This window comes from Paramacrobiotus metropolitanus, unplaced genomic scaffold, assembly GCF_019649055.1.
Source record: "Paramacrobiotus metropolitanus isolate TYO unplaced genomic scaffold, Prichtersi_v1.0 Parri_scaffold0000025, whole genome shotgun sequence".
Taxonomy (NCBI): Eukaryota; Metazoa; Tardigrada; class Eutardigrada; order Parachela; family Macrobiotidae; genus Paramacrobiotus; species Paramacrobiotus metropolitanus.
Window position 1 is genome coordinate 869813 of NW_026570245.1, and position 24196 is coordinate 894008.

General features: G+C 40.1%; 4 protein-coding genes across 5 annotated transcripts; 2 read left to right on the forward strand and 2 right to left on the reverse strand.

Moving 5' to 3' along the window:
* Window positions 1-271: 271 nt before the first annotated feature.
* On the forward strand, window positions 272-7516 carry LOC129587450 (ferric-chelate reductase 1-like). Its single transcript, XM_055481197.1, has 13 exons — window positions 272-999; window positions 1269-1367; window positions 2217-2370; window positions 4361-4758; window positions 4931-5026; window positions 5095-5269; window positions 5553-5666; window positions 5832-5947; window positions 6037-6192; window positions 6551-6650; window positions 6749-6904; window positions 7042-7124; window positions 7207-7516. The coding sequence occupies exons 1-13, from the start codon at window positions 706-708 to the stop codon at window positions 7300-7302; spliced, it is 2037 nt and encodes a 678-aa protein (XP_055337172.1). The 5' UTR covers window positions 272-705; the 3' UTR covers window positions 7303-7516.
* Window positions 7517-9321: 1805 nt separating this feature from the next.
* Window positions 9322-13435, reverse strand: LOC129587460 (probable asparagine--tRNA ligase, mitochondrial). Of its 2 annotated transcripts, none has more exons than XM_055481216.1 (12): window positions 13091-13435; window positions 12766-12877; window positions 12342-12454; window positions 12136-12256; window positions 11808-11948; window positions 11064-11144; window positions 10824-10915; window positions 10490-10622; window positions 10308-10409; window positions 10121-10225; window positions 9927-10061; window positions 9322-9665 (listed from the first exon to the last, which is right to left on the reverse strand). In XM_055481216.1, exons 1-12 carry the CDS (start codon window positions 13159-13161, stop codon window positions 9396-9398), a joined length of 1476 nt encoding a protein of 491 aa, XP_055337191.1. In that variant the 5' UTR covers window positions 13162-13435; the 3' UTR covers window positions 9322-9395. The 2 variants fall into 2 exon arrangements, with proteins under 2 accessions (XP_055337191.1, XP_055337192.1); XM_055481217.1 differs by having other exon boundaries at window positions 9520-9665; window positions 9935-10061.
* A 143-nt stretch (window positions 13436-13578) lies between these two features.
* LOC129587461 (uncharacterized) lies at window positions 13579-15543 on the forward strand. Its single transcript, XM_055481218.1, has 3 exons — window positions 13579-13889; window positions 13998-14069; window positions 14940-15543. Exons 1-3 carry the CDS (start codon window positions 13703-13705, stop codon window positions 15179-15181), a joined length of 501 nt encoding a protein of 166 aa, XP_055337193.1. The 5' UTR covers window positions 13579-13702; the 3' UTR covers window positions 15182-15543.
* Window positions 15544-16227: 684 nt separating this feature from the next.
* LOC129587463 (transcription factor Sox-7-like) lies at window positions 16228-22683 on the reverse strand. Its single transcript, XM_055481221.1, has 3 exons — window positions 21944-22683; window positions 20476-20563; window positions 16228-17510 (listed from the first exon to the last, which is right to left on the reverse strand). Exons 1-3 carry the CDS (start codon window positions 22322-22324, stop codon window positions 16774-16776), a joined length of 1206 nt encoding a protein of 401 aa, XP_055337196.1. The 5' UTR covers window positions 22325-22683; the 3' UTR covers window positions 16228-16773.
* Between the last annotated feature and the right edge of the window lie 1513 nt (window positions 22684-24196).

The window sequence follows — 24196 nt, forward strand, 5'->3', positions numbered from 1 at the left end:
AAATAAGAAAATATCGGCACATTCCGCGACTAGCCAATGTCCAATGGAGAGTAACAGTGCGCTTCCCGTTAGTCTCGGTACGCGATAACTGATTGGGTGCGCCAATGCCCAATGGCTTTTGCATTTGCGCATCGCCGGACGCCGCATTCCGCTATCGCAGTGCCATACCGATTGCGGAAGAACAAATAATAGAGCCCGCCCACGTGCGTATTAAGCCGCAGCGAGCCTTGTGGCTACAAGCACATGAGCAAACGTAAAAACTTGTTTTTTTCTTTCAATGATGGTTTGTCTGCTGGACAGATAGCTACGTTTCTTTATAAATTATTGAATACCATCATGCAGCTGCTGTGTACATAGCTTAAGCAATTCGCATCGTAATCATCTTTCTCGCCGTCCATTATTTGTAACGTTATTTAGTTTATGCTTTCAAACGTTCATCGCAGATCCGTCTTCGCATATTTTCAAGGACAGTCATGCGCGAAAAACGCCGTTTCCTGGTGAACACGTAGTCAAAAGTGAAAGTATAGCTCCAGGTTTTTCCCGCGATTATCTCCGTTAATTTGCTCGAAGAATTTCTGTACCAGAATGGGCAAATGAGGAATATCGCTTTGAACCTTTGGTGCGGATAACGTGCTAGAATTCTCACTCCATTCGCTGCGGCTGCTCATTCATAGAAAGATCGAAGCGTCGCGAGGGATCTCAAAAATGAAGCATATTGCATTATACTTGTACATTATTTTGTCCTATTGCTCTGTGATAATATTTGGCCAAGGACCGGTGACGAATTTCCAAGTGCAGGATTGTGGCGTTTCGTGGGATTGCGTTGGATTCCCTAATGCAGACTGTGTCGGGAGAGGGCTCTGTACAAACTTACTAAAGTATTCATATGCAGCATCCGATCCGAACCATGTTAAAGTGGAACTGCATGGCATTCCGCCCATGGCTGGAGCGAATGATTTCTGGATTGCGGTGGGATTTAATCACGAGCCGAATTCAATGGTAATTTTATTGATTTTCATAGTAGATAAAATAAATCCTTTTATTTATTTATCTCCGTTTTTTAAAAAATAATTTGTCATTTATTTATTACTGAACAGAAAATCGCGATCATTGATTAGTGCGATCATTTGGTTTTTTCCTAATTTGATTTAAGGCTGCTTTATTGTTGCGCAGAAAATTAATTATTTAATTAGTGTGGTCATTAGAGATTTTTTCTGGATTTTTTTCTTATTTTAATGCTAGTGTTGTATTTTGTGGTGCATGTTTAGGCTGGAACACTGGTTAGTGAATGTGTTTATAACGCCGGACAAGTCGACGTTTTTGCCTCGTATAATGGAGAGGGATACGTTAATCAGCGGCTGCAACAGGTGGGTTTGTCGGCTCCGCTTGATCGCTCAATCTCGAACAATCGGGTTGTTTTCTGAGGAAATGAAACCGATTTCCATTTTGACAACGATATACAAGTATCAGCAATATTTTCGGTTAAAAGTGCTTTAAACAATAACATGCAACTCTTGTGTAGTCAAAATGTTCCAACACATACTATGACTATGCGGATGTAAATAACTTCCGGCCGTGGCTGTCCAGGATGATTAATTTTGCATTTAATTATCCTGCAATGTAAATGCAGACAACTTTTGAAATATATTTAATAGACTTGAAGGTGAAGTTTGAAATTACTGAACTCGCGTGATTGGTTACTGGAAGTAAGTTACTAATACATTGTTAAAATATCCCGCTATGCTGAAAATGCGGAAGCCCTGTGCTCCGAAAGGTTGGCATAGAATTTCAGCATTTTACTGGCAGTATTATTAGAAAATAAATAATAAGCGTAACTTTTGCAAGCTAAAAATTGGTTTATGGATTTCTAAACACTGCTTTGATGGAATGTGTCGGTTTTTTATTTTTATCGGCTGTTTGATGTTATAATTAGTATTTTCGGATTGTGAAAGAACTGTTGCATGCTCATTTGCAAGTTTTGCAAGCAAGGCGCATTTTTGATGGCTTTGAAATTACTTCGGCTAGCCGTGATTTTCTTTTGTATCCATGGAATATAATTGCGGTACGTGTACGGTACTGTTAGTAGTAATTGCCTCCAGTAGTACTTATTGTTAGTAAATTTTAGGGTAGGTGTTGTGAAATCTGAAAAACTTTAGTATTGCTAATGTAATTGGTGATTGACGAACAATGTTAGAAATATTTTTTTTGCCTTCCAGCCAAAAGACGGGATAACTGGCATTTCCGGTTCCCTCAAGAACCAGATCCTCACATGTTCTTTCACACTAAATCGCTTACGACGCGCGAATGACATGGATTTTGATTTGGCAACACCGTTATACGTCGTGATGGGCCAAGGGCCGGCGGAAGCATGTAAGTCATTGATCGTTATGTTTTTCGCTCACGCGCTGCTGTGCAAGCAAGCCGCTCTCGTCAGCGCTGCTATCATAACCACCGCAAAAGAAATTAAAAGTGCCATTAACTTATGCCATTATACAATGTTTGTACGATGAGGCAATCTGTTGACAGAATCATACATGCATTTGTTTATGTATGCATTTCGCAGTCAGGTAGTCTTTAACGAGCCGGAAATCCTTCTGGTATTGTGTAAAGTTAGCACGGTTGAGGGCAAGTTGCGGCATCGCTGTTATAGTTCTAAGCAATAATTTGATTGTTAACTTTTACAGCAACAGCTTTTAGTTTGAGCGGCTCATCAGTGATTAGCTTTCACCTTTTGCCACTGCATATATAGACTAATATAGTGTCCAACAATTAAGCAAAAGCTTTGTTTATCTCTTGCTGACCCGTGTAAATGGAGTGTTGAATCTATGAACAAATAAATCAGGGAACGTTCTTGATTTGCACTTTGCAACCTTATATCGCTTCTACAGTGAAAGGCGCAAAAATTTTCAACATCACAGTTTTTATTAGTACTACGGACAGGTGAAGGAAGGCGAGTAATAACCTCTTTTTTAGCTTAACAGAAGTTAAACCATTAGGTGGCTATACCCTGTAGTGTTTTGCATTTTCAGTTGTATTCGTGCTATATGTATAATGCTGATATGTTTCGCTTTGCAAATTCTTTATCTAATTTTGCAGTTTGTGTCAGTCTGGTTCTTATGATTATTTATGCCGGTGTAACGTGTAAGTGCTGTATAAATAAATTATGTTAAGAGCGTGCTATTCAGATTTAGAATAGTTCATTAGATCATGCGAAAGAAACCGTACTTCACAGGTTTTGAATAACTACTACAAAGTCCAGAAGCGACCAGACTTGTAGCAAAAACGGAAAGCAACGTTGTCCTGCTTAGTGCTGTTTGTTTTGTCTTGCACTTAAATGGTGTCTTTTGGACCGTAGCCAGTTCTCATTGCTTAATCAGCAGTTACAAGCTTTGATGATTTGAATGTAAAAAATCCTGTTTCTATTTGTTCGATATTTTGAGAACGGCGATAGTACCAGTGTGTGCCTCTTTAGAATTTACACATGCCACTTTGACATAATGTGAGTAAATCTGGATTGCTTATAATGAAGCAGCTTGTCATTTATGTAGTACTCGTATGCGAGTAATGGTATGGCTTCCGGGGAAGTAAGGATTACGGAACATGCGTGGGGCCGTGAGCCAACGTGGCGCGGTGCAGGTTTTAGGAGCCAGTTTATATTCTGACCGAGAAATCTTTAAAATGACCGCTTTAAAATCTTGAAACCATCTGAAGGTACTCATTTTAATACGACGCGTAATACACGGTAAAATTGCCAAAACTGTTTGAAATGTCAATCTACAGTCAGCCATTAAAGAGCAATAACGCTTGTATATGCGAAGCATTCTTATTAGTCCAAATCCATATTATACAGTACTGACGCGAAAGTATGTATCCGATGTCAAATTATTCTTTCTACGATACGATTAGAGCACTGCAACGGTGCAGCACGAAATGAAAACTGCTACATTTTGACAATAGTGCAGTAACGTTGATCGCTGTACAATATATCGCTACATACTCTGTACATGTACAGTTAATAATATATGCCAAATCCCAGTGCCTTAAGTCTTGATATCGTTATATGCCCTAAGTCTCACGTACTCTAATAGTTTACACATTTGCATTACAATTTTGCCGGTTAACAAATTTTTTTGACGTAACCTTTAGTGTGAAATCAACTGAAGTTGCAAAAAAGAATTGGTGACGCACTGCTCAAAAGAAGTTTAAATTCTGAAGTGAGACACTGGTAATTGTTTACCAACATTTGGTTTTTACGATACAAAAATTAATAAGAGCTTACTGGCTTGTAAACGGGCCGTACATAGACGCTGTGCGAACTTTACATGTGGGATTTCAAATACCTACCCTTTGAATTTCTTAGGGGAACTCAAGCCTCATCATGTCTCTCCTTACGTTACTCCTGACAAGTTAACCATCGCCTCCAATCAGCCACGAAAGCCGTTTCCCAATCTCCAGCCGCTTCTGACAGTTTCTCCCGTGCCGGCTGCCACACCGGCGAGCAACCATGACGTTATGGACGCCTCAGCGCCAGTGGCCCGGCAGATTACACCAGGAAATTCCGTGGAAGGCTGTTTCGAGACAAAAGGCTGCCTGACCTATCCACCGAATTGTTTCAGCTCGAAGACGTGCGTTGCCATTCTGTCGTACACTGCCGACCCTGATAACAAGGGTCAGGTTCGCATGGAATTATGGCGGCAGGTGACTCAACCCGGAGATCATTATGTCGCTGTTGGATTGGCCGCGGTTTCACCGGAAATGGTTGGTTTTTTAACACTTCTCTGACTTTGTCTTCTTGAAAATTTTGCAAGCCAGGTTTTTACCAAAATATTTTGTCGATGCCTTTGTTTGTTAGAATTACCGTTACTGATAGATATACATCATATACATCCAGTTTCGGTATGCATTGTAGTTGTGCACTGTGACCTTTCAGGCTAATTCCGGTGTTTTGGCTTGTGTGTCTTATGGAGATAATGTGGACGTGATTGCCTCATACAATCCTGGACGGTATAATGTGGAAGTCAACAACGTTAGTTTGGTTGTTCAGATTTTGGCCCTTGAACGCTGTTGTCTAACACGATGGCTTAAATTGTTTAGCAACGAGAGAATATTACCGTGACGAAAAAAGGCATGGATGGCAAATCGCTGTACTGCCAGTTCACGATGCCGTCACGTCGCTCGTTCGCCGGATCTTTTGCCAGTTCGCCGGTAGTAATTGACGTCAGCAATCAGTCATTTCTCATGCTGGCTCATGGTCCGGCTTATCCAACAGGTGGGCGCAAATGATTCCCGTACTATATAAATTAGGAAGGGTTTTAGCACTGAAATGCCGGCAGGGACGCTGGATAATTAATTTCGATCTCTTTTTGGTTTTGTGCTTCTTATTGGCGGTAAACCAACACTGTTAACGTGACGGCGCTTCTTATTGTTAGTACATATTTATTTTTGCTCATTTAAACGTTTGTTTTTTACTGTGATTTGCGATATACTTATTCCGGCACTTGTTCTCGGAACGTTTTTGTACTGATAACGGTTAAGATGGTTTCTCATTACAGGAAAGATACGAAAGCACAGCATTATGCCGATAAGCACGGCGAATGCGGTCAGAATGGACAGCGTAGCAGCCGTCAGGAGCTCGGATCTGCCTTTAAATTTGTACAAATCGCATGGTATTTGGTTTTTTTGTAATCCTTTGTGATTTTACTATTTTTACTGATTGCGAGTTCGCGAGTGGGATAATAATGATCTAATTCGCAAAGAATTCGCAGTTAGGATGGCTGAGAATTTTATGAAATCGAATTGTAGCATTTTATTGATTTGTGTGCTTTTTGTAGCTGGTCTGATGGTGGGTGCGTGGATGTTCCTAGCCAGCGTTGGCATTTTGACGGCACGTTACTATAAAACGATGTGGACTGATTATTCGCCTTTCGGAATAAAAATCTGGTTCCATGTAAGAACGTTTGATGTCTCGAACTTCGAGATCTTGAAATCCGTAAAATTATTCTTTCTAATTGCTAATAAAGTTTTCGTTTACTGTAGATCCATCGGCCGTTTATGTTTTTGGCTGTTCTGGCATCCATCGCCGCCTTTGTTATCATTTACATCCGTACCGGCGGATTATGGACTGCCACGCCGCCATCAGAAAACGCTCACCCGATTATCGGGTTCATTGCTTTTGTACTTGGCCTAATGCAGGTATGACGCTTATTAGTTATAATTCACTTCTTATGTCTAACAACAGTTTCGTTAACAACAAAGTTTAATTATAGGGAAGTTATTGAATATTTTAATACCTTGTATTTGTTTTGAATTCGGTGCGGTTTGCCGGGTTCGGGGACTATACTGACCAGTGGCTACGTATGCGCCACATGCTTGTATTACCAGATTGTTTACATACCTAAATTTGTGGTATATACTGGCTGCTACTTTTTAACTACAGTAGCACAGTAGCAGTCAGTGAAGTTAGATAATTATTTTCTTGGAGCCTTTCTCATTCCGTCAGACTCATTTCTCTGTATAATATAAAATTCAGTAAGTGTTGCGTTTGCTGCAGCCGATCGTGGCACTCTTCCGACCAAATCCCGGCGCAAAAAATCGGCCTTTATTCAACTGGTTTCACTGGGGAGTGGGATTCGCCTGTCATATCCTAGCCAGTATGCTCGGTGTTATTTCTAACAATATGTTCATTTCAAAACGAGTAAATGTAAATAGGGAAATGCATCAGCAACAAAGCCTAACATTTCTTTTGCAGTTGCGGCTATTTATCTTGGACTGATGATGCCCCAAATGTCCATTTATACCGATTATGGTTATACTCCCATTTGGATTATGGTTGCGTTTTCCGCCTTCCATGCCTTGTGGTTGATTTTGTTGCAAATAATCGAATGGATAATTCCATCGTTAAAAAGTTGGTGTTAAAAGTTGTGCTCTAAAACGTGAAAACAGTTACAATTTCATTGTGCAAGGATAACTACGTAGTCACGGAATATATATGTATGTCCAGACGAACTATGTAGGTATGACCTTTGAATGGTTTGACTGCAGAGAGACAACAGACGATGCAGATGAAGACGATTAATGGCAACGGCCAGGTTTACCAGGAAACAACCATCTCACGATCAAAACCGGTAAAGCCTTATTCTTTCATTGTTGTGGTGGGCTGGTAGCTATGGTCATTGTGGTAGCTATACTATGTTCCGTAATTTTTAGGGAAGTGTTCTGAAAACCCTGATGTGGATCTTCCATTTTGTGGTTGTCGCCGGTTTCACCATCGCTATTCTGGTGTTAATTGGGATCTCGCACTAAACAGTCTGGAAGGCTGTTGTATGCTGCTAAATTTGGTTTTTGATTAAAGTTTTACCGGTGCCATAAGGAACCGAATGTGTTTCTGTTAAGTTTTCTGGAGTTTATTTCCGTGCTTTGTCTTCTAACCCCGATTTGAATATCGGTACTGCAGAATGTTGAACAGTGTTTTACGTTTAGGAGTATTAAAATGCCATGATTGTTGAAAGCTTCCGGATTCACAGTCGTATGCCTACGTAAGGCAAATATTTTCTTTAGTCGACTTATTGAACGAACTACTCGTAACACGAGATGTTGCGCACAAAACAAAATACAGGCAGTGGACTACCTCTTTAAATTGGCTAAATTCTGCATCTGCAAAACGACGGAATTTAGCAGTTTTAATACCGACAATCGCAAGTCGTACTGATTTGAAGGCTGAACGACATGTGAAGTTGCGTCAGCCTCTATTACTCTACATGTCCAAACTACAGAAGTACCATAAATAACAAACAAAAAAATCGAAACATCCATTTCGCACGAAAAGCGCCAATGAAATGCGAAAACAAGAGCTACAGCAGACATCGCAAATCCACGTAAACCAACGGAGAAGTACTCGACAGGGCTCATAGCAAACAAATGCGTGCAAACCGCGGGGGATATCAGATTCCACGTCGCCGAGAATTGCCCCGATTATCCACGAGCATTTCGTGAACGAAGCCGGCTGTAATATATCCAACTACGGCTCCACATCCAATGCCAATGCTGCTGGCGTTGATTATTCCGAAAGGTCCTGGGATCATATGGCGTGCGGCAATCTTCGCGGCAGCCGCACCTGCTACTCCCCCACAAAGTCCACCAAAGGCTATTCCATCTCCCTGGGCTACAATCTTAGGTCTGTTGGAGAACCTCGCATCATAAATACCGACGCCGATTCCACACAGGCATCCGACAGCAGCAGCAGCCATACCTCCGATTCGAACCACAGATGGGTTCGCCAACATGTTCATGTCTGTTTTTAATCAAGCTGAACAACTGAAAGAAATACTACAGTGATACGCACAGCTGGAATGATCTCGATAGTCAAATACAGAAAGCATAAAACAGTCAATTTTAAAACTGCGAAAAAGTAGAAATCCGATGTTATAGCCAACAGTGCGTCAACCAAATCACCAATGCTCAGCATCTACAGAAGCGAATTGTGGCAAACCGAGCATAAAGCAACCTGCATCAAGAAACCCCAAAAAATAACACGAAATGGATTGCTGTATAATGTTGTTGGTTGTATCATCCATAAAATGGACAGGATTTCGCTGTTTTTAAACTGAGACTACTGATTAAAAAGCCTGCACGAAAAGGCTATGTTGCGCCAGCCGATTCAAGTGATACCATAACGAACCGAAAATCGGAATATCAAGCTAAAGCACCGAACAAATGATGTAAGATTCAACAGGGTTCAGGTTCACGACAAACCAGCTAAAACCAGTCAACGGCATTTCAACGCTTGCGTTATCCCGTTCCAGGTCGTCCAGAATTCGTCGATTTAATGCTGCGCTGGTCGACGAGCATTTCGTACACGAAACCGGCCACAACATACCCGAAAACAGCTCCACATGATGTGGAGCCTTACATAAAGCACAACAGGAACGGTACGTACTTGCACTTATAGAAAAAGCGCGTTTTATTGTAGTCCGAATCCCATGCTAGTGCTATTGGAATTCCATCGTTAAAAAGTGATTGGAACAGGCCGAACAGCCATTTCGACACTAATAAGGGAAATGAATTTTCCGACCACGCTGTGCACAAGATCTGTCCGTCAAACATCGAACTTTTTCTTTACATATTATTTCGCTTTGCGTGATTTCCTGGCAAAACGCTGTTGCTTTGCCGTTTTTACTCCAGTTACGATTGCATCCTTTGCGTTTCTGCCATCAAATAGTGTCAGACTGATTGATCGTTAATGTATGTAAAAGTGTTCGATTATTTGTAATACAAATTCAAGTATTAAATTTATTGATAATAAATGAAACTATACATGCCGCGCCGCGCAGTTTTATTATCACAATTCGCAGATACAAAACATGGCCAGTTTACAACGACAGCAATGCCACAGTATCTCACATTGCACAGTGATCAATCCATCTGGGAAACGGGATGGCATCTTTGATGCTGGCAATGCCCAGAATATACTGCACAAATCTCTCGAAACCCATACCGAAACCGCCCGTCGGCGGGCCACCAAATTTTCGCAAATCCAAATACCATTCCAGTTTACCAAACTGATTAGCCGCTTTACATTTATCCACCAAGACATCGTAGCGATGCTCACGCAGACTACCTCCACACAATTCTCCCACATCCGGCACAATCAAATCAGCCGCCAGCGCCTACAAAATAAAAGCGTCCCTATAAAGAAATGAAAATTACCAATATCCGCTGAGCATGAAGCAAGCGGCTGCAATAAAAACCTATACGATGCGCTGTTGCTCCCCTTGTACAAGTAGCAGCGTTAGTACAGCATTCCGTATGTCAGTCCATCAATTTTTAATGGCAAAAGCCGCAAACGACGGTAAAGGTGTAGAATAAAACTACTGTCTACACAAAACTTATTCGGCGCTGCGAGCTGATGACCGACCAGCTGAACTTACATATTTACCGTCCTCCTCGCACTGTCTTGCATAAAACGGTTTAACGCAGGCTGGGAAATGAGTGACAAATACCGGCACATCACCAAAATACTTCACAAGGAATAACTCATGGTCCTTATGCAAATTCTGACCATCCTGAAAAATCAAAATCTTGCAATATTCAGTTATTTTTAAACTGATTCACTCAGACCCACCTGAGGCATAGTATTAAACGAAGCAGCACGTTCCAAGAGAATTTTTAAGGCTTCCACGTATGGTACGTGTATAAACGGTTTACTCAGCATCTTATCCAGTTTCGCCTGGGTTTGCAGATAACTTTTGATAATAAGATTAGCATGTATGGCAACGCATCCTATTCATTTTTTAGTTTCGCATGTGTACCCTGTGCGCCGAAGGAGCAATGTTCTGCATGTGAAATTCCACATCATCGGCACAGCGATCGAGGACCTGGGCGCTGACTTTCTTAACCATGTCCTCCATCAGCTGTAACATGATCACGACAAAACTTACATTAATTGTAAGCAAACGAACCCACATTAATTTTAATTTTACGAATTACGAACATCTAGTAAAGGCTGGAGCTTATCCACAAATGCCACCTCCGCTTCAACCATCCAAAACTCCGACAAATGCCGGCGACTTTGCTGGCGTTCTGCTCGGAAGGCCGGGTTAAAGTTATAAACACGGTGAAGTCCACTGAAAACACAAGCATATTAATTTCCTTTTAACACAAACATAATTCATACAACTGCTTTTCTTATTGTGCGCTGGTAGGATACAATGTACAGACAGAAACTTCTCAATTAACAAAATAGTTAGACAGCACAATCACAAGCACACCAACAGCAAAAAATAGAAATGCCTTCTCATTATTTTTTAATCGCTTTTGAACGGTACCTCACAGCTGCTTCTAAATGAAGCTGCCCAGAAACAGTTAAAACTGTGGGATCCTTGAAGAATTCAATGTTCTGCTTGGCTTCTTGTTCACTCTATCAAACATCAGTTCAAAACTGTTCAATGCTTTAACTTTAAAAGGTCGAATTCCATTCAGCAATGCAATTGGAAATCTTAAAAGCCCCAAAACGAACGAAAATCGTGCAGCAAGTGGAGCATGCTTAAGGTACTATACAAACTCACCGTAACAGTAAACGTTTCACCACCACCTTCGCAATCGTTGGATGTCAAGATCGGTGTATGAATCATAACAAAATCGTTTTCCTACAAATATAAACGGTAAATCGTAATAACTCACTGGTCAGTCTAAACTGATCAGCGTCGCAGCACGAAGTAGAGTGCAGCAGATGCAGACCATGATGGATACACCGAGTTGCAGGTAACGATACACCGACTTACAACTGCAGATCAATAAACGAAGTGCCTGTTATATCTTTAGCCACAGTCCAGAAGACATAAAAAAATGATGGTATTTATTTAATATGACAGATATTTTACATGTGCATAAGAAGAATTCAAAACTATTAATTTCAAACTTTGAAATTCAAAGTTACATCTAGTAAAGGTAGTAACACCAACATCTAACGTTTGGTAGCATTAGACAATACCAAAGTACCACCAAGAAAGTTCTTGGTCAAACCAACTATGCGGTATGTTCAATGCTGCAACTTAGTAGAAATACTGCATGTAAGTGTCGGAGAGCTGTTTAAAGTTTAAACCAAAGTACGGTAAAGCGTTCCACCCAATGCGCGGACTCATTCAAAAAAGCGTGTGGCTCAACCCGTCACGCACTTCCTCCCTCAAAAACTCCCTCAAAACACACATTCTTTGGTTAATTTTCGATCCTCCATAAATTTCTTTCCTTAATTATTTGGAGACCACAAGAACATCTGACCGGAAGATGACTCATGTATCATAACATCCCACCTGAAAATATTGATGGATTGCCAAAGTAGCTGCGCTCCGGAACCGAAGCAATGATGCAAAACGTTGCACTCGTGGTCGGAAATGGAGATACTGGCGATAATAATCGACGTGATGTCGTTCTTTGGCTTTGAAGGGGAATTCCTACATATGCATTCTTTTAATTCTCGGAACAGTTAATATGATAATAATCAGAAACACCTGAACAACGATCTTATAAATCTGAATTAAAGGAACAAAGAACTACAGGTTTAATCAAACGCAAAGCGGAAATTAGTAACTAATAAAATTAGTTTCACAGATTGTTGTTCCTTTCCTCCGTAATGCGTACCAAGGGATCACTTTTTCTAATAATGTCCACGCGATGCGCCACGATTTCCACTGTCTGCTTCCGTCCCGGAGAGGGCACCAGAACGCCTTCCACACTGACAGCCGACCCGAACGTCAACGGTCTGTACTATTGCAACACCATAAATGTGCCACTCCGTCGATTTTTTCGCCCTACAGAACAAGATTCGAACCGGCAGCACAACTCACAGATTTCGTAGCGCCTCTTCCATGAGTGCCACTTGGATGACGTTAATGGATGATCCATCATCCAAACCGAGAAAAGTGATGTTCTTGAACTGGCGCAACGATTTAATCCAGCCCTACAAAAACAACACAAAAAGTCTCCGAGTTGAGAAAATGCCACAAAAACAAACGCTAACAGGCTGTAAAAAATATCGAAATAGTTGCTGTCGAATATCAGTTGTAAGATCGTGGTTTCTGCGCAATCAAGCTAGCCAACAAGCGTATGTTTAGACTTTATAAGGTTTACAGGTTAGACTTTACAAGTTATAATTTTTCTGTTATTGTGTCAGATACATCCATCATCAATGCACGCAATCAGAAAACTTGTCTGCTGCATCTGCCACGGGCAAAAATCTACTCAGATTAGGTATATTTACAGAAAGTTTACCGTAGTTGTAACAGTGCGCTTTTCGCCTTCTTCCATGGGACGTTCTTTAAGCAGATTGCGAACAACACTCTTTGAAGACTCCGAAGCAATAGCGCGTTGTCCTTGGGAGATCCTGCATACATAAAGACAAAATAACAAAATCATAAATCATCATAACATAAAGGCAAAGTGCAAGCAACCGGCTATGAATCCATAACCGTAAAACATGATCGCTACATCCTTTACTGGCTTTACACTGCAAATATAGATATAGTGTACACTACTACACCTGCACAATCAAGGCTTTTCTAAAAATCATTTGATACTCATCTACGCTTATCCTTACTGCCGTAAGATCGATGTCTTAAGCATTCCACAGCAGCAGCGGGTACCAAGGGTGGAAGCGGAGGAAAGCATTATGCCTGGCTTCTTGGCTCAGTCGCACGTCTGCGTTTGTGGTGTTCCGTATACGACAACTGCGCGATCAGAAGAGCTGCTCGAACCTTCAAGTACTGTACAGCCTATGGGTAGGTTCCAGTGCAGATGTCCGATGCTGCGCCCAAAGGGGGGAAAACGAAACGGTAAATTATTTTGTGTGAGACGGATGCAAAACTGTTCAAAACAAACGATCAAACAGTAACACTACAAATGTGCAAAACAAATTCGTAAAAATTAGTGCGGAAGAAATGACCAGATACATACTCGTACATCACAACATCACAAAATTTTGGAGATCACTTGACTAGGCAATGCGCTCCCTATGGCGGTAGCCGTGGTAACCAAGCTGCAGGCATACAGCTGACAGACCAGCGACGCGCAAAGTGACAGCACACTCATCAATCATCATAGAACAGTGTGTAGTGCTTATTTTTTTTGATTTTATGATTTTTATAAAAAACTTATCTGCATTTGCATTTTTGAGTTTTTTTGTTCACGTCAATCAAGTGTACAAACGGTAATGGAGATACTATCTTTCCCGACGCGCTTTCCACGCAGCCGGCCATTGTTTCCATCCAAAGATTTCCTGGATTACGGCGGACCGAGTGATCTTGTTGATCGGCTGAAAGAGCGAGAAGAACGACTGGAAGCTAAACGGAAAGCACTCTGTCATGGAGGCCGAGGCGAAGACGAGTCACACGATCTGGGTATCTTCATAGTTCATACCTGAACTAGAACGTTAAACGGCTGTCGCAATCATGTTTTACGCGTTGCGTTCGTGTTTACAAAAAATGGTGAAGTCGTAATGTTTTTAGGAGATACGAGCAGAGCGGACTTCGCTTCCGTGGAGGACGAAGAGGAGGAAGACGACATGGATGTTGCTAGCAGTAAGCATGATACATACCAGGTTATTTCGGTACTAAACTAAAACCAGTACGCTAGAGCCTAGAACCGTAGAAGTACGTTACGTATGTACTGCTAAAATTGTATCTGTAGTAATACTGTTACAATTGCACTTATTGTTAGCATTAGTTATCATACGCATATCGAAACTGAAAAAGCAATGCTGCAAATCAAACAGAAGTACACAACAATGGATTTTGGAATATTCATTCCAGGATGGGTGGGTGACTCTCCTCTCAAAAAAATCGAAACAAAAATGTATAAAATTCTCGAAGTTACTGTAAATCTGTAGCTAAAAAATTTTCCAGGAGCCAGTTGCGATATGTCCGTTCACCGAGTTTTGCTACCGTAGTTGAAAAATAATAATCTCGTTAATAATCTGTTAATCGTTCTGTACAATTTTTTTTGACATCAGTGCGTTTAACGTATTGATGGAATGGTATGCAAATGCATCTGAACGTTTGGCACTGCATAACTGGGAGCTTTTTGCGGTGTGTTGGAATGGTCATTACTTATTATTTTCCACTTTTCCCCGATTTAATACTGTTGACCTGACTTATAATTCCGTGTGCATTGTAGAAATAGTTAAGTACTGCACTGAAGTGAGGCACTTCTTTACAAAAATTACGAAAATTAGGAGGATTATTCAGTACTCGTACCGATCGTATCGTGTTTAGTTGGTGAAGGTATTTTTTTCGTCAGATCACGAAAAAGCTGCAGAATGAGTTGAGCAATGTCCGCTTCTGGACGAATAACGTGTGAATGTAAAGTTTGACTCATTGCTGTTTAAACATCTTGTCTTTTTGTTGAGCAGTTACGGTATAATTCTAAGAATTTACGGAAAATTTTTGCAGCATCGTCTAATTCCATAATTGAGCCCAGTGACGGACAGGAGGATGAAGTGGAAGACGAAATTCCTCTGGATGATTCCGAAACGGAGGAGATCATTCAGATAATCCAAGAGCCGCAGGAAGTGGCGGTGGAAGTTGATTTGGAGGAGGAGCATGTTATTGAGAGTGTGGACGATAGCGCATTGCAGGACAATAATATGTCCATCGATGATTCCGACAACAATCTTGTCAGTAACGACGTGTAAATTTGTGCAAAGATAAAGAATAGCGCGCGATGGATTACCTCTACCATTTCGGTGGGGTGCTGCCCATTCCTGAAATTGTTTTTGCTTCTTTGGATCTGAGACCACAGAATCCAGATAGTTACCACCGGGATCTGGGACTTCCGTCATAAAATGAGCAAGATCCTGTGAAATCTTTTGCATAATTCCAGCTGATGGATGTTTGGTAAAGCTCTTGTTTTGAAATTTTCTTGCTGGTAAACTGTAGCGGAGGTGCGCTTGTACGAGTACACTATTTTCAGTTATTTACAGTTTTGCGGCAGGTCTTAGAGGACGCTCTCTGTACAGTCGACGGCGAAATTTGGGGAAGCAAAAATAAATGAACTCTTAAACACGAAGGAGACTATTGTTTACGTTATGAATTCAGTAGCTAATTGATAGTCTGGCAACTGGTATATAATACTCTATATACGATAGAAGGAGAATTATAGAAAGGTAAAAAAGTTGTGGGTCAATGATGGAATTACGCATTTAATGTATTAATATTCTGCATATTAACAAGTAAAATAACCGTATTATTAAAAATCGCGGGTGATACGAGGATTCAACGGTGTTAAATGTGTATCAGCAGCAAAAGTGGTGTACGAAGTCAAAAGAGTAGGAAAAGCCAAAGGACTGTTATGGTGTATTCTTGCGAAAATCAGGAGACGATTTTTACTTCGGAGTACAGTATATAAAACTTTTATTCTGATTGGATGATTCTAAATTGTTAAAGTGTGAGCCATCAGGATGCAAATAGCTGATTTTGTATGGGGCTCATGCGTCAGGATTATCCCGGTACTGAGCGCTGCGTGGTATATTGTTGTCGTGGTGTGCATTGGAATGCTGTAACTTCTCGTGCTGGAAAGATTTGCCATTTCTGAAAGCGTCTCCGGTGTATGAATTAATCGTTATGCAATCGAACTCATGATGATATGAATGTTCATATATTATTACGATTTACTTAATTATTTGTGGCATAAAAAGTTGTTGAACATAATTCCCATGCGATATATGTATTGAAACGCGCGTGATTTTTATTATGAAATCGTGTTTGTACAGATACAGCAGACAAAAGCATAGCATCAACCACTGCGAATCACACTCCCAATAAATTAGCATTCGTGCGCACAAATGAACAAACGCACTAGTGACCTTCTAGTAAAAATGAGATCGCGATATATGGAAAACAGGATATGAGGAGGATATGCAAAAAGTAAAAAATATATATAGAAAAGTAAAAGGTTACGGGCATTCGCCGGGTACACACATACGAATACAAGCACCTTTCGTTTAAAGATTACTAACTAACCGAGCATTTTTTGGTTTTACCGATGCTACAACCCAAAAAAAACAAACCACAGAAAAAGTTAAATAACAAAAAAATAAATATGTACATGGAACTGGGAAACGCCTTGTTAACCGGATTATTTGGCGAAAAGGAAAATGCCGAGAAAATATGACCTGTTTGGACAGGTTGTGAAATCCGATGCTCTTACGCGCGCACGCATATTCGCACTTCCGACTGACGAAAACGACGATCGGTGCATAACACATTCTCTCCAGAAACCACCTCATTAGTAGATCAATTTGATGCCGGTAAAGGATTCATCGTTAACCGCGGTCTGCGCAGCGGAAATCGTATCGCAAATGCTTTCTTGATCAACATACGCCTCATAATCATGGTGATATGCGCCACCCATGGGCGGCAGTCCACAACTCTCATCCGTCTTGAGATACTGCTCCAGCTCATCTTTTTCCACGTCATTCAAATTCTCATCCTTAAACATCACCGTCGGGATAATATTGCAGTCCATCATGGGAGGCCCCGCGGGCTGAGCCCCGCCCATGGGGCCATGATACGGCGCCCAACCACTGCGCAGCGTCGGGTAGTTCCAGTACAATGGACTATCCTGCCGGTAATAATCATCCGCGGGCTGATGCTGATGCGGGTTAACGGCATAGTTACTGGTGATGACAGATTCGCGCAGTGGTGGAATGTAGGTAGGAGTGGACCGCGGAGGCGAGCCTTCGGCCAGCTGTTCATAGTAGGCGCGGGAGAGAAACGGTGTCATGGGAGAAGCCGGCAGATAGCGACTGTTGGCCGCCGTGTACCGGCTATTGATGGGAAAGCCGTTCTCGTCGCGCTGCACCATGGTCGAAGGATAGTTGGGTTCGGCGCGCTTGCGGCCCTTCTTGCGGCGTGGACGGTATTTGTAGTCGGGATAGTTCTGCATGTGCTGGACGCGCAGACGCTCAGCTTCCTCCACAAATGGTTGACGTTCACTGGGGGTCAACGCCTTCCACTGTCGGCCTGTTTAAAAAGGTTAACGTTAGCGCCGATGTTAGCATTTTTTTTCAAGATTTCTTGCAGGTAGCAGCGGTATTACCAATCCGTATTAATTCAAATCACGTATGATAATTAATAAGTTAATACTTGTAGACTGTAGGTTTATTTAATTTGGCATGCACAAATATCTGTATACATTTCCCATCTACTAGTAAATTTACAACAATTGTTTACTACAGTCTTTAAAAATTTTTTAATGAAATACAATTTTTCAGTATTGAACCTGTTGACCTTCGGCATATAATATGTAGTTATGACCTTACTTTAAGGAAGGCCAAAAAAGAGAAAAATTGTTGCCGCATTATCAGATAAATGCTGCATTACTTCAACATTAATAACAATTTGGATTTGTATGCGCACATTAAATATACGAAGTATATTTCACAACTCATTGTAATGATCTTGATAAATCAGAATAACTAACTAAGTACGGTGATAATCTTGTGAGGGTACAAACTTGACCACTAAACGGTACTAAAGTTATTTCTAGCTTTTATTCAGGGAGTGACATGTTCTCATGAAAAGGTATCACATTCTAATGAAGGTAGAAAAAATTGTTTGCGTGCGCGGAAAAAAGGGTCAAGTCCTGGATGGGCTAATGATGTACGAGCGGATAAACTACGACATATCCGGGCGGTAGCTACGGTACGCACTACGCACCTACAGGCACCACGAATAGCACTCGTGGTGCCCGCACCATGGAAGAAGAAAAAAATGAGGGTCAATGGTCTTGATAAAGCCACATTTTGGCTTGCTTCCAACCAAAACGAACTAGCTGTAAGCTTTTTTATGTTTCCAAAATCTCGCCTAACCCATCTTTCAACGAATTATCTGGAAACCATGCACGCAGATATTTCCGATACCTATATAATTATTGCGTCAAGAGTTTACAGAAAAATTAATAAATTTACGAAATATTTCAAAGCTTAACTAAATCTTTTTTACTTAAAAGATCGGATATCCAAATCATACGAATGCGTACTGCGGGCAACGTTTATATTTACCAAAACATAATAGGTTTTTACTACTACTGTAATTATAATGAAGTCGTATGCATGGTATAAGCCGTTTAATTTGACGATAAGATTGGCAATATAAGTAGCCCTTACAAGGCGCGGCTGTACACGACGATAATATAAAATATCGCTATACAAAAGGCAATGTAAATCAGAGCAGAAAGTCGCATGTTTAGCAAACTGCTATGAATATTAAAATTTTATTATCCTCCGAGATTGTTACATGAGCGCGTCTACGCATGGACCGCGGTGATATCGGAAAGGACGCTCGAGCTAGTGCTGCACCCATCCACAACACACGAAACCCAGCAATATGCACATGACATGTTACCTCGCATTGGATACATTTATGCATTTGCATAGTAATATTCAAAGTGGCCTCATGTTTTTTGCATACATTTTGCGCTATGCTTTCGCGGTACGCCCCGCGCGCGGCGCTGTATACAGCATCATCACATGATTAATCCAATGGAAAAAAGTGCCGCGCGCGTGCATAACAAATTATTCAAATCCGCTAGCGCAGATGAACTAGAAAGCGGTGTTTCGAAAGCCATTAGAAATTTGTTACAAATTTTTTTGACAAGGTAGCATTAACAAAGGTCATGTGATGCACCATTACACCCGAGGTTACCAAAATAGGGCAAACGGTTTTTGCTGGAAGAAATTTGATGAAAAATGTGGAAAAAGATAAAGTTTTACCCGGTGCCTGGTGTCTTATACTGGATGTAATTACTGTCCAATTGCGGTCGGATCTGATTTCATTTGCATGCCTTGCGAGCTATATACCCTCAAAACGACCGCTATGGCAAAGGTCACTAATCTCATTACTGGTCAACGCAATCAAATAGGGTGTTCACAGCCACTTGTTGCCAGTTAGCCAATCGATGCATTCGTCATTTGTGATATTTTTGAGCCAGCGACATTATCTTTTCATGATGGACATCGGTTTTTGAAGTTGCCAGTTGAACTTTATCGATCTTATGTTTAAAAAAGCTTTGACTTTTGTATGCAAAAGTCAAAATCGATTTCACACAGACTTGAATAACATACAATATTGTGTTATTAGTATGAATAATTGTGTAACCCAATGTTGTAGCAAGTACAATGAAGAAAACGAGAAAACTAAAGCAAGATGCTGAAGTAACATTACCTTATTTGAAAAAAGGCGCAACTTTTTGCAGGACTATCCTAAACTATTTTACTAGTCTTCTGCATAAAAGCATTTGTTTCAAAAAAACACATTTTTATGAATAAGAGAACACCACTCGTAAAAGAAATAATTAATAAAATATTTAATTATCAGATGGAAAACATATATCAAAGTTAATGATGATGTAAGCAGTATTTGCTGAGGCAACGTGCTAGTATTTATGTTCCAAAAATGTGCGTAAACACAACCCTCGATATTTAATTTGCATGAATAAAAATTATTGTACAAATTTATAATTATAATCTGTTAGCCAGGTGTAACAATCTTATCAACTGTCTGTAATTTTCAAGGTTTGGAATATTCCTTACAAGTGCACAGTGCGATTAGCTAGTAAGTGCTTAATGCTATCGTCCAAACTGGATAATACTCTTATCAAATTTACAACTCTTGGAGAAATTTGCACGCATCTTTTCGACGATTTTTCGCTCTGAACAAATTAGACAAACTGGCATAGCAAACCTATGTACAGCTGCCAATTGGCAAAACTGCAATAACGCGATAGCAAATTTGAATTATCGGGACAATATTAAAACTTTATATTCTTGCAGTGTATAAGACAATTCGAGGTTTGATTCAGAAAATATTTTGGTAGCATAGGAAAATATACTAAGTGCTTATCATTTTATTTACCTATACAAACTTTTGTCGATTTGGATGGAGGATAGCGCGTATGTTTTACGTGTTGTTTCTCCGTTTTTCTTACCTAGAAGCCGACTCAGTTCAGCATTGTGGAGATCGGGATTTTGATCAGCCATCCGACGCCGTTCACCTTTTGCCCATACCATAAACGCCTAAAAAATCAATACTTGTATCCAACATAAATTATGTTACTATTTTGATAATCTCGTTAATTTTACTGTACGTTCGGTATTATTGGATAATACAGAAACTTAATTACTTTGATTGTGTACGCATTATATGTATTAGTGTGTGCGAAGATTTTGCACATCGCTACACACCCACACGTGTAATTAAAATTATATTTACACAGCAAGAAGAATTTGAGTACCGTATCTGAATAGTTAAAAATAAGCTAGTTAAATTCTTTTTGATTTTTTAAAATGAAATTATATGTGATTTTTTGTAGTCAACCTTTGCGGCATACAGCAAATTAGCAGCTACAACGATGCATCTAAGCGATACGTGATAACTGGGAATGATAACCAAATTGCTACATGTTGCTACACATTGCCCTGTAAACTCTTACAGCATATCTGGCAAATTCACCCTTAACGATTGCGCTTAATAAGTGTGCCGATTCATATCAAATTACCAAGCTTCCTCATTATACCGAATGATTAAATATGCTGGATACAGTATACACTATACAGGCACTGGATCAAGGGTTCAAAGAATACGTTTTTAAGTAAATTTCCATTGCATACGGTATACATATACGCAGGCCCATGCAGTGCGTTAAAACCGTTGCACTTTGACCAGCTCCAATAAAATTTCTCTTGTGGTAGGTAAGTAATTAACTAAAGCATTGCCAGTTAGTTATTTATTCATAAATTAACGCAGTATATCGTGTCTACCCCCGAAATTTTCAAGTAATACTTAGATAGATTTCCATAACACGAATAAGATATAGCTCAAGCTGACGCACACTTTTCTACTAATACCTGATTGTGAGTGATGTAATTCATAATAAATGAAATAGGTTCGCCAAATCTTTAGCCTATTTTGCAGATGCAAATGAATGGCAAAGTTTGCAAACAATTTTTTCCAACGTTCTTGCAAAATTATGAGAATGCATAATATTATGTGACAATGTAACGCAATATCCATTATTAGTACATTGATAACTTGACAGTTATCTTTTTCAATATATCCCGTCTCCTTATAATACTATTATGATACCAATGGTTCGGAAGAAAACAAGATTGTTCTTTTATAAAATTAATACCTTGGTTCAGCAGTTCTATGTTCGTTGCTGGACAGGTTTCCTAGCCTTTTTAAGCATTTTTTTTAATCATTTTTACCTACGAAGTTGCAAGATACTCCAGAGATAAAGTTTAAAATACAATGTTTGGCTTATTCGTATTGTGGTATTTAAAGCAATGCAAAATTATATATAAACTGATTCTTAGTTGTTGATCGAATGTTTAGTTAACTTTAAAGTATTACCCAAATACATGTATCTATTGCATGTATAGGTATATTTTACATACGTTCATCGGTCGGCGAATTCGTTGGGCTTTGAGGAGTTTAGCGGAGGGATTACCGTGGTGACCCGGTACGGCGTTCTGCCAGGGCACTGTGGTGTTCGTATTAGGCTGAGGGCGCGTGAGACTCTGGATTAATACGCTGGGATGGTGCGGCGAGACGGTGGGCACCGTGGCGGCTGGCATATCGACACCGGTCACCCCGCTGCCTATGTGCATGTTGTCCTCCGGATATGTAAAACAATTTCCGTGAGTGTAATCACGAGCGGCTGGACTGTCGGCTATCGTGCTGGCGGCACTGCTGTAGCCGCTGCAACTGTAAGATTCCGGAGAGTAGGTGGCCTCGTAGGAACTGGACCCGGAGTTCATGATCACATATTCAACCATTATTCCTTAAATCATTTACAGACAAAGAACAGCAACGTCAACGTGAGAAAAAATAGTACAATAAGATACAGAGTAATTTTTTCCAACACTTGAAAATTGTGTGGAATGCTGATCGGTGAAGTCAAGGGATTTTTAAGGTAAAGATCGCAAAAACATTGTCGTCAGTCGTAGGGAGGAGTTTGAGCTGGCAAGGCCAATTGCAGGTGCCCGACGTCATGGACAAAGGTTACCGTGTATATCAGCGCTGCAGCTGCAGACAGCAGTACAGAATTCTATATGAATGCTAATGTAATGCATGTATCGCACGCGCGGTGTATTGCATGTACGTTTATGTAATATTCATTTACCTTGGCACATTTAAAAAATTGGCTGCAGCCACTAAGGTATAAGCTTCTTTATCGAGTATTGTCGCATGCACTGATAAATTAATGATTAATTTTCTGCAAAGATTACCGCTAACATTGGCAAATGCCAGTGCTACCTTACATGCGACACAGATGTGATGTACGCGCATGGTAAAACTTCTTACAGTGATAACGTATCATATCTTTAATTTACTTATATGTTGACTCTAAGCAAACTCTTAGATCAACTCACCGACTTCTTTAAGACTGCGTTGCTAAATTTTAAAGTTTGTACCGGTGACGCGCATGAGTTATGCTCAGCAATGATCAGCAAAAACTTATCATCAGTGGTAACATTTACGCACGTGAACGAATTAATATAGCACATTGTACAAAAGCAACAATCATCATCTTGTGCCAAATTAATATAAAATACTGTCTTAAACTTAAAACAAGCGGTTGTTGGAAAAATGTCGATTTTGCGTAGCACCAAAACGCATTTGGTATATTATGCATGTAATTTCATTTACATTTTACTGTTTTAGGTAGATAATTTGTTACGTTTTAGGCAGACAATCTTTACTCTGGGGGCATTAATTTTGCACCGAAACATGCTGTTTATTTACAAAATTAAATTATAAACTACACGTCAAATGTGTAATCAATATTTTTTGTAGCATTTTAAGGAACCGCACCGTATATCTGTAATTAATACAAGCAACAGAGATATCACGCAGGACGTACCGGACCGACAATTCAAAGGTTCAGTATCAGGTTCGTAGCATATACTTATTTACTATGCAGTTAGAAATTATTCCGCTGGACTATGACTGCTTCCGTTAGTTAAAGATACTGCTTCTACCTCGTGCGAAAAGTTTTTTGATAATATGCCAAGAAAAGTTTTGTACTTGCTACATTTGTTAGTCAAGTGCGGCAGAAACTACTAATTAAACAGCCTGTAAAGCCGAACGTCTGCTTGCGATCGTCTATACTGTGTACTGTATAATTCCAGGCTGCTACATTAAATGTGCTCACTTATACAGCCGTAGTCCTTAACCTTGTGCTTGTCTACTGTAAAGTAACCTTTATCGCGATAACAACTGTCTGCGATTTATCTTTAGCTGTAATCTGTCTTTAACCGGTTAAATAATGTTTTTTGTGTAAAGAAATAAGTAGCATAAGTTTTGACGGAGGTTTAGTTTCCTGGAAATAAAATCTCTCTAACAATTCCGCGTTAATTTTCGTGAACCTGTTCGCTGCAATAACATCTTCGTTCTACGCGGTAACACGAGCATAAAGCATGGTATCTCTGTTAAAACGTGACGATACTTTTCATGAATCTTGATGAATTTTACGCAACTTTTTTTACATTGGCATAATAAATGCAATTTTATTACTCAAGCGCTACGCAGTTTCTGCTCCATTGGTTGGAAGATTTTTTCGGCATTTACTCGTACAATCTCGCTCAACGCATTATCCACAGAAGTACTGCTCACAACATTTATCAAATTCAAATGAATAAGTGTAT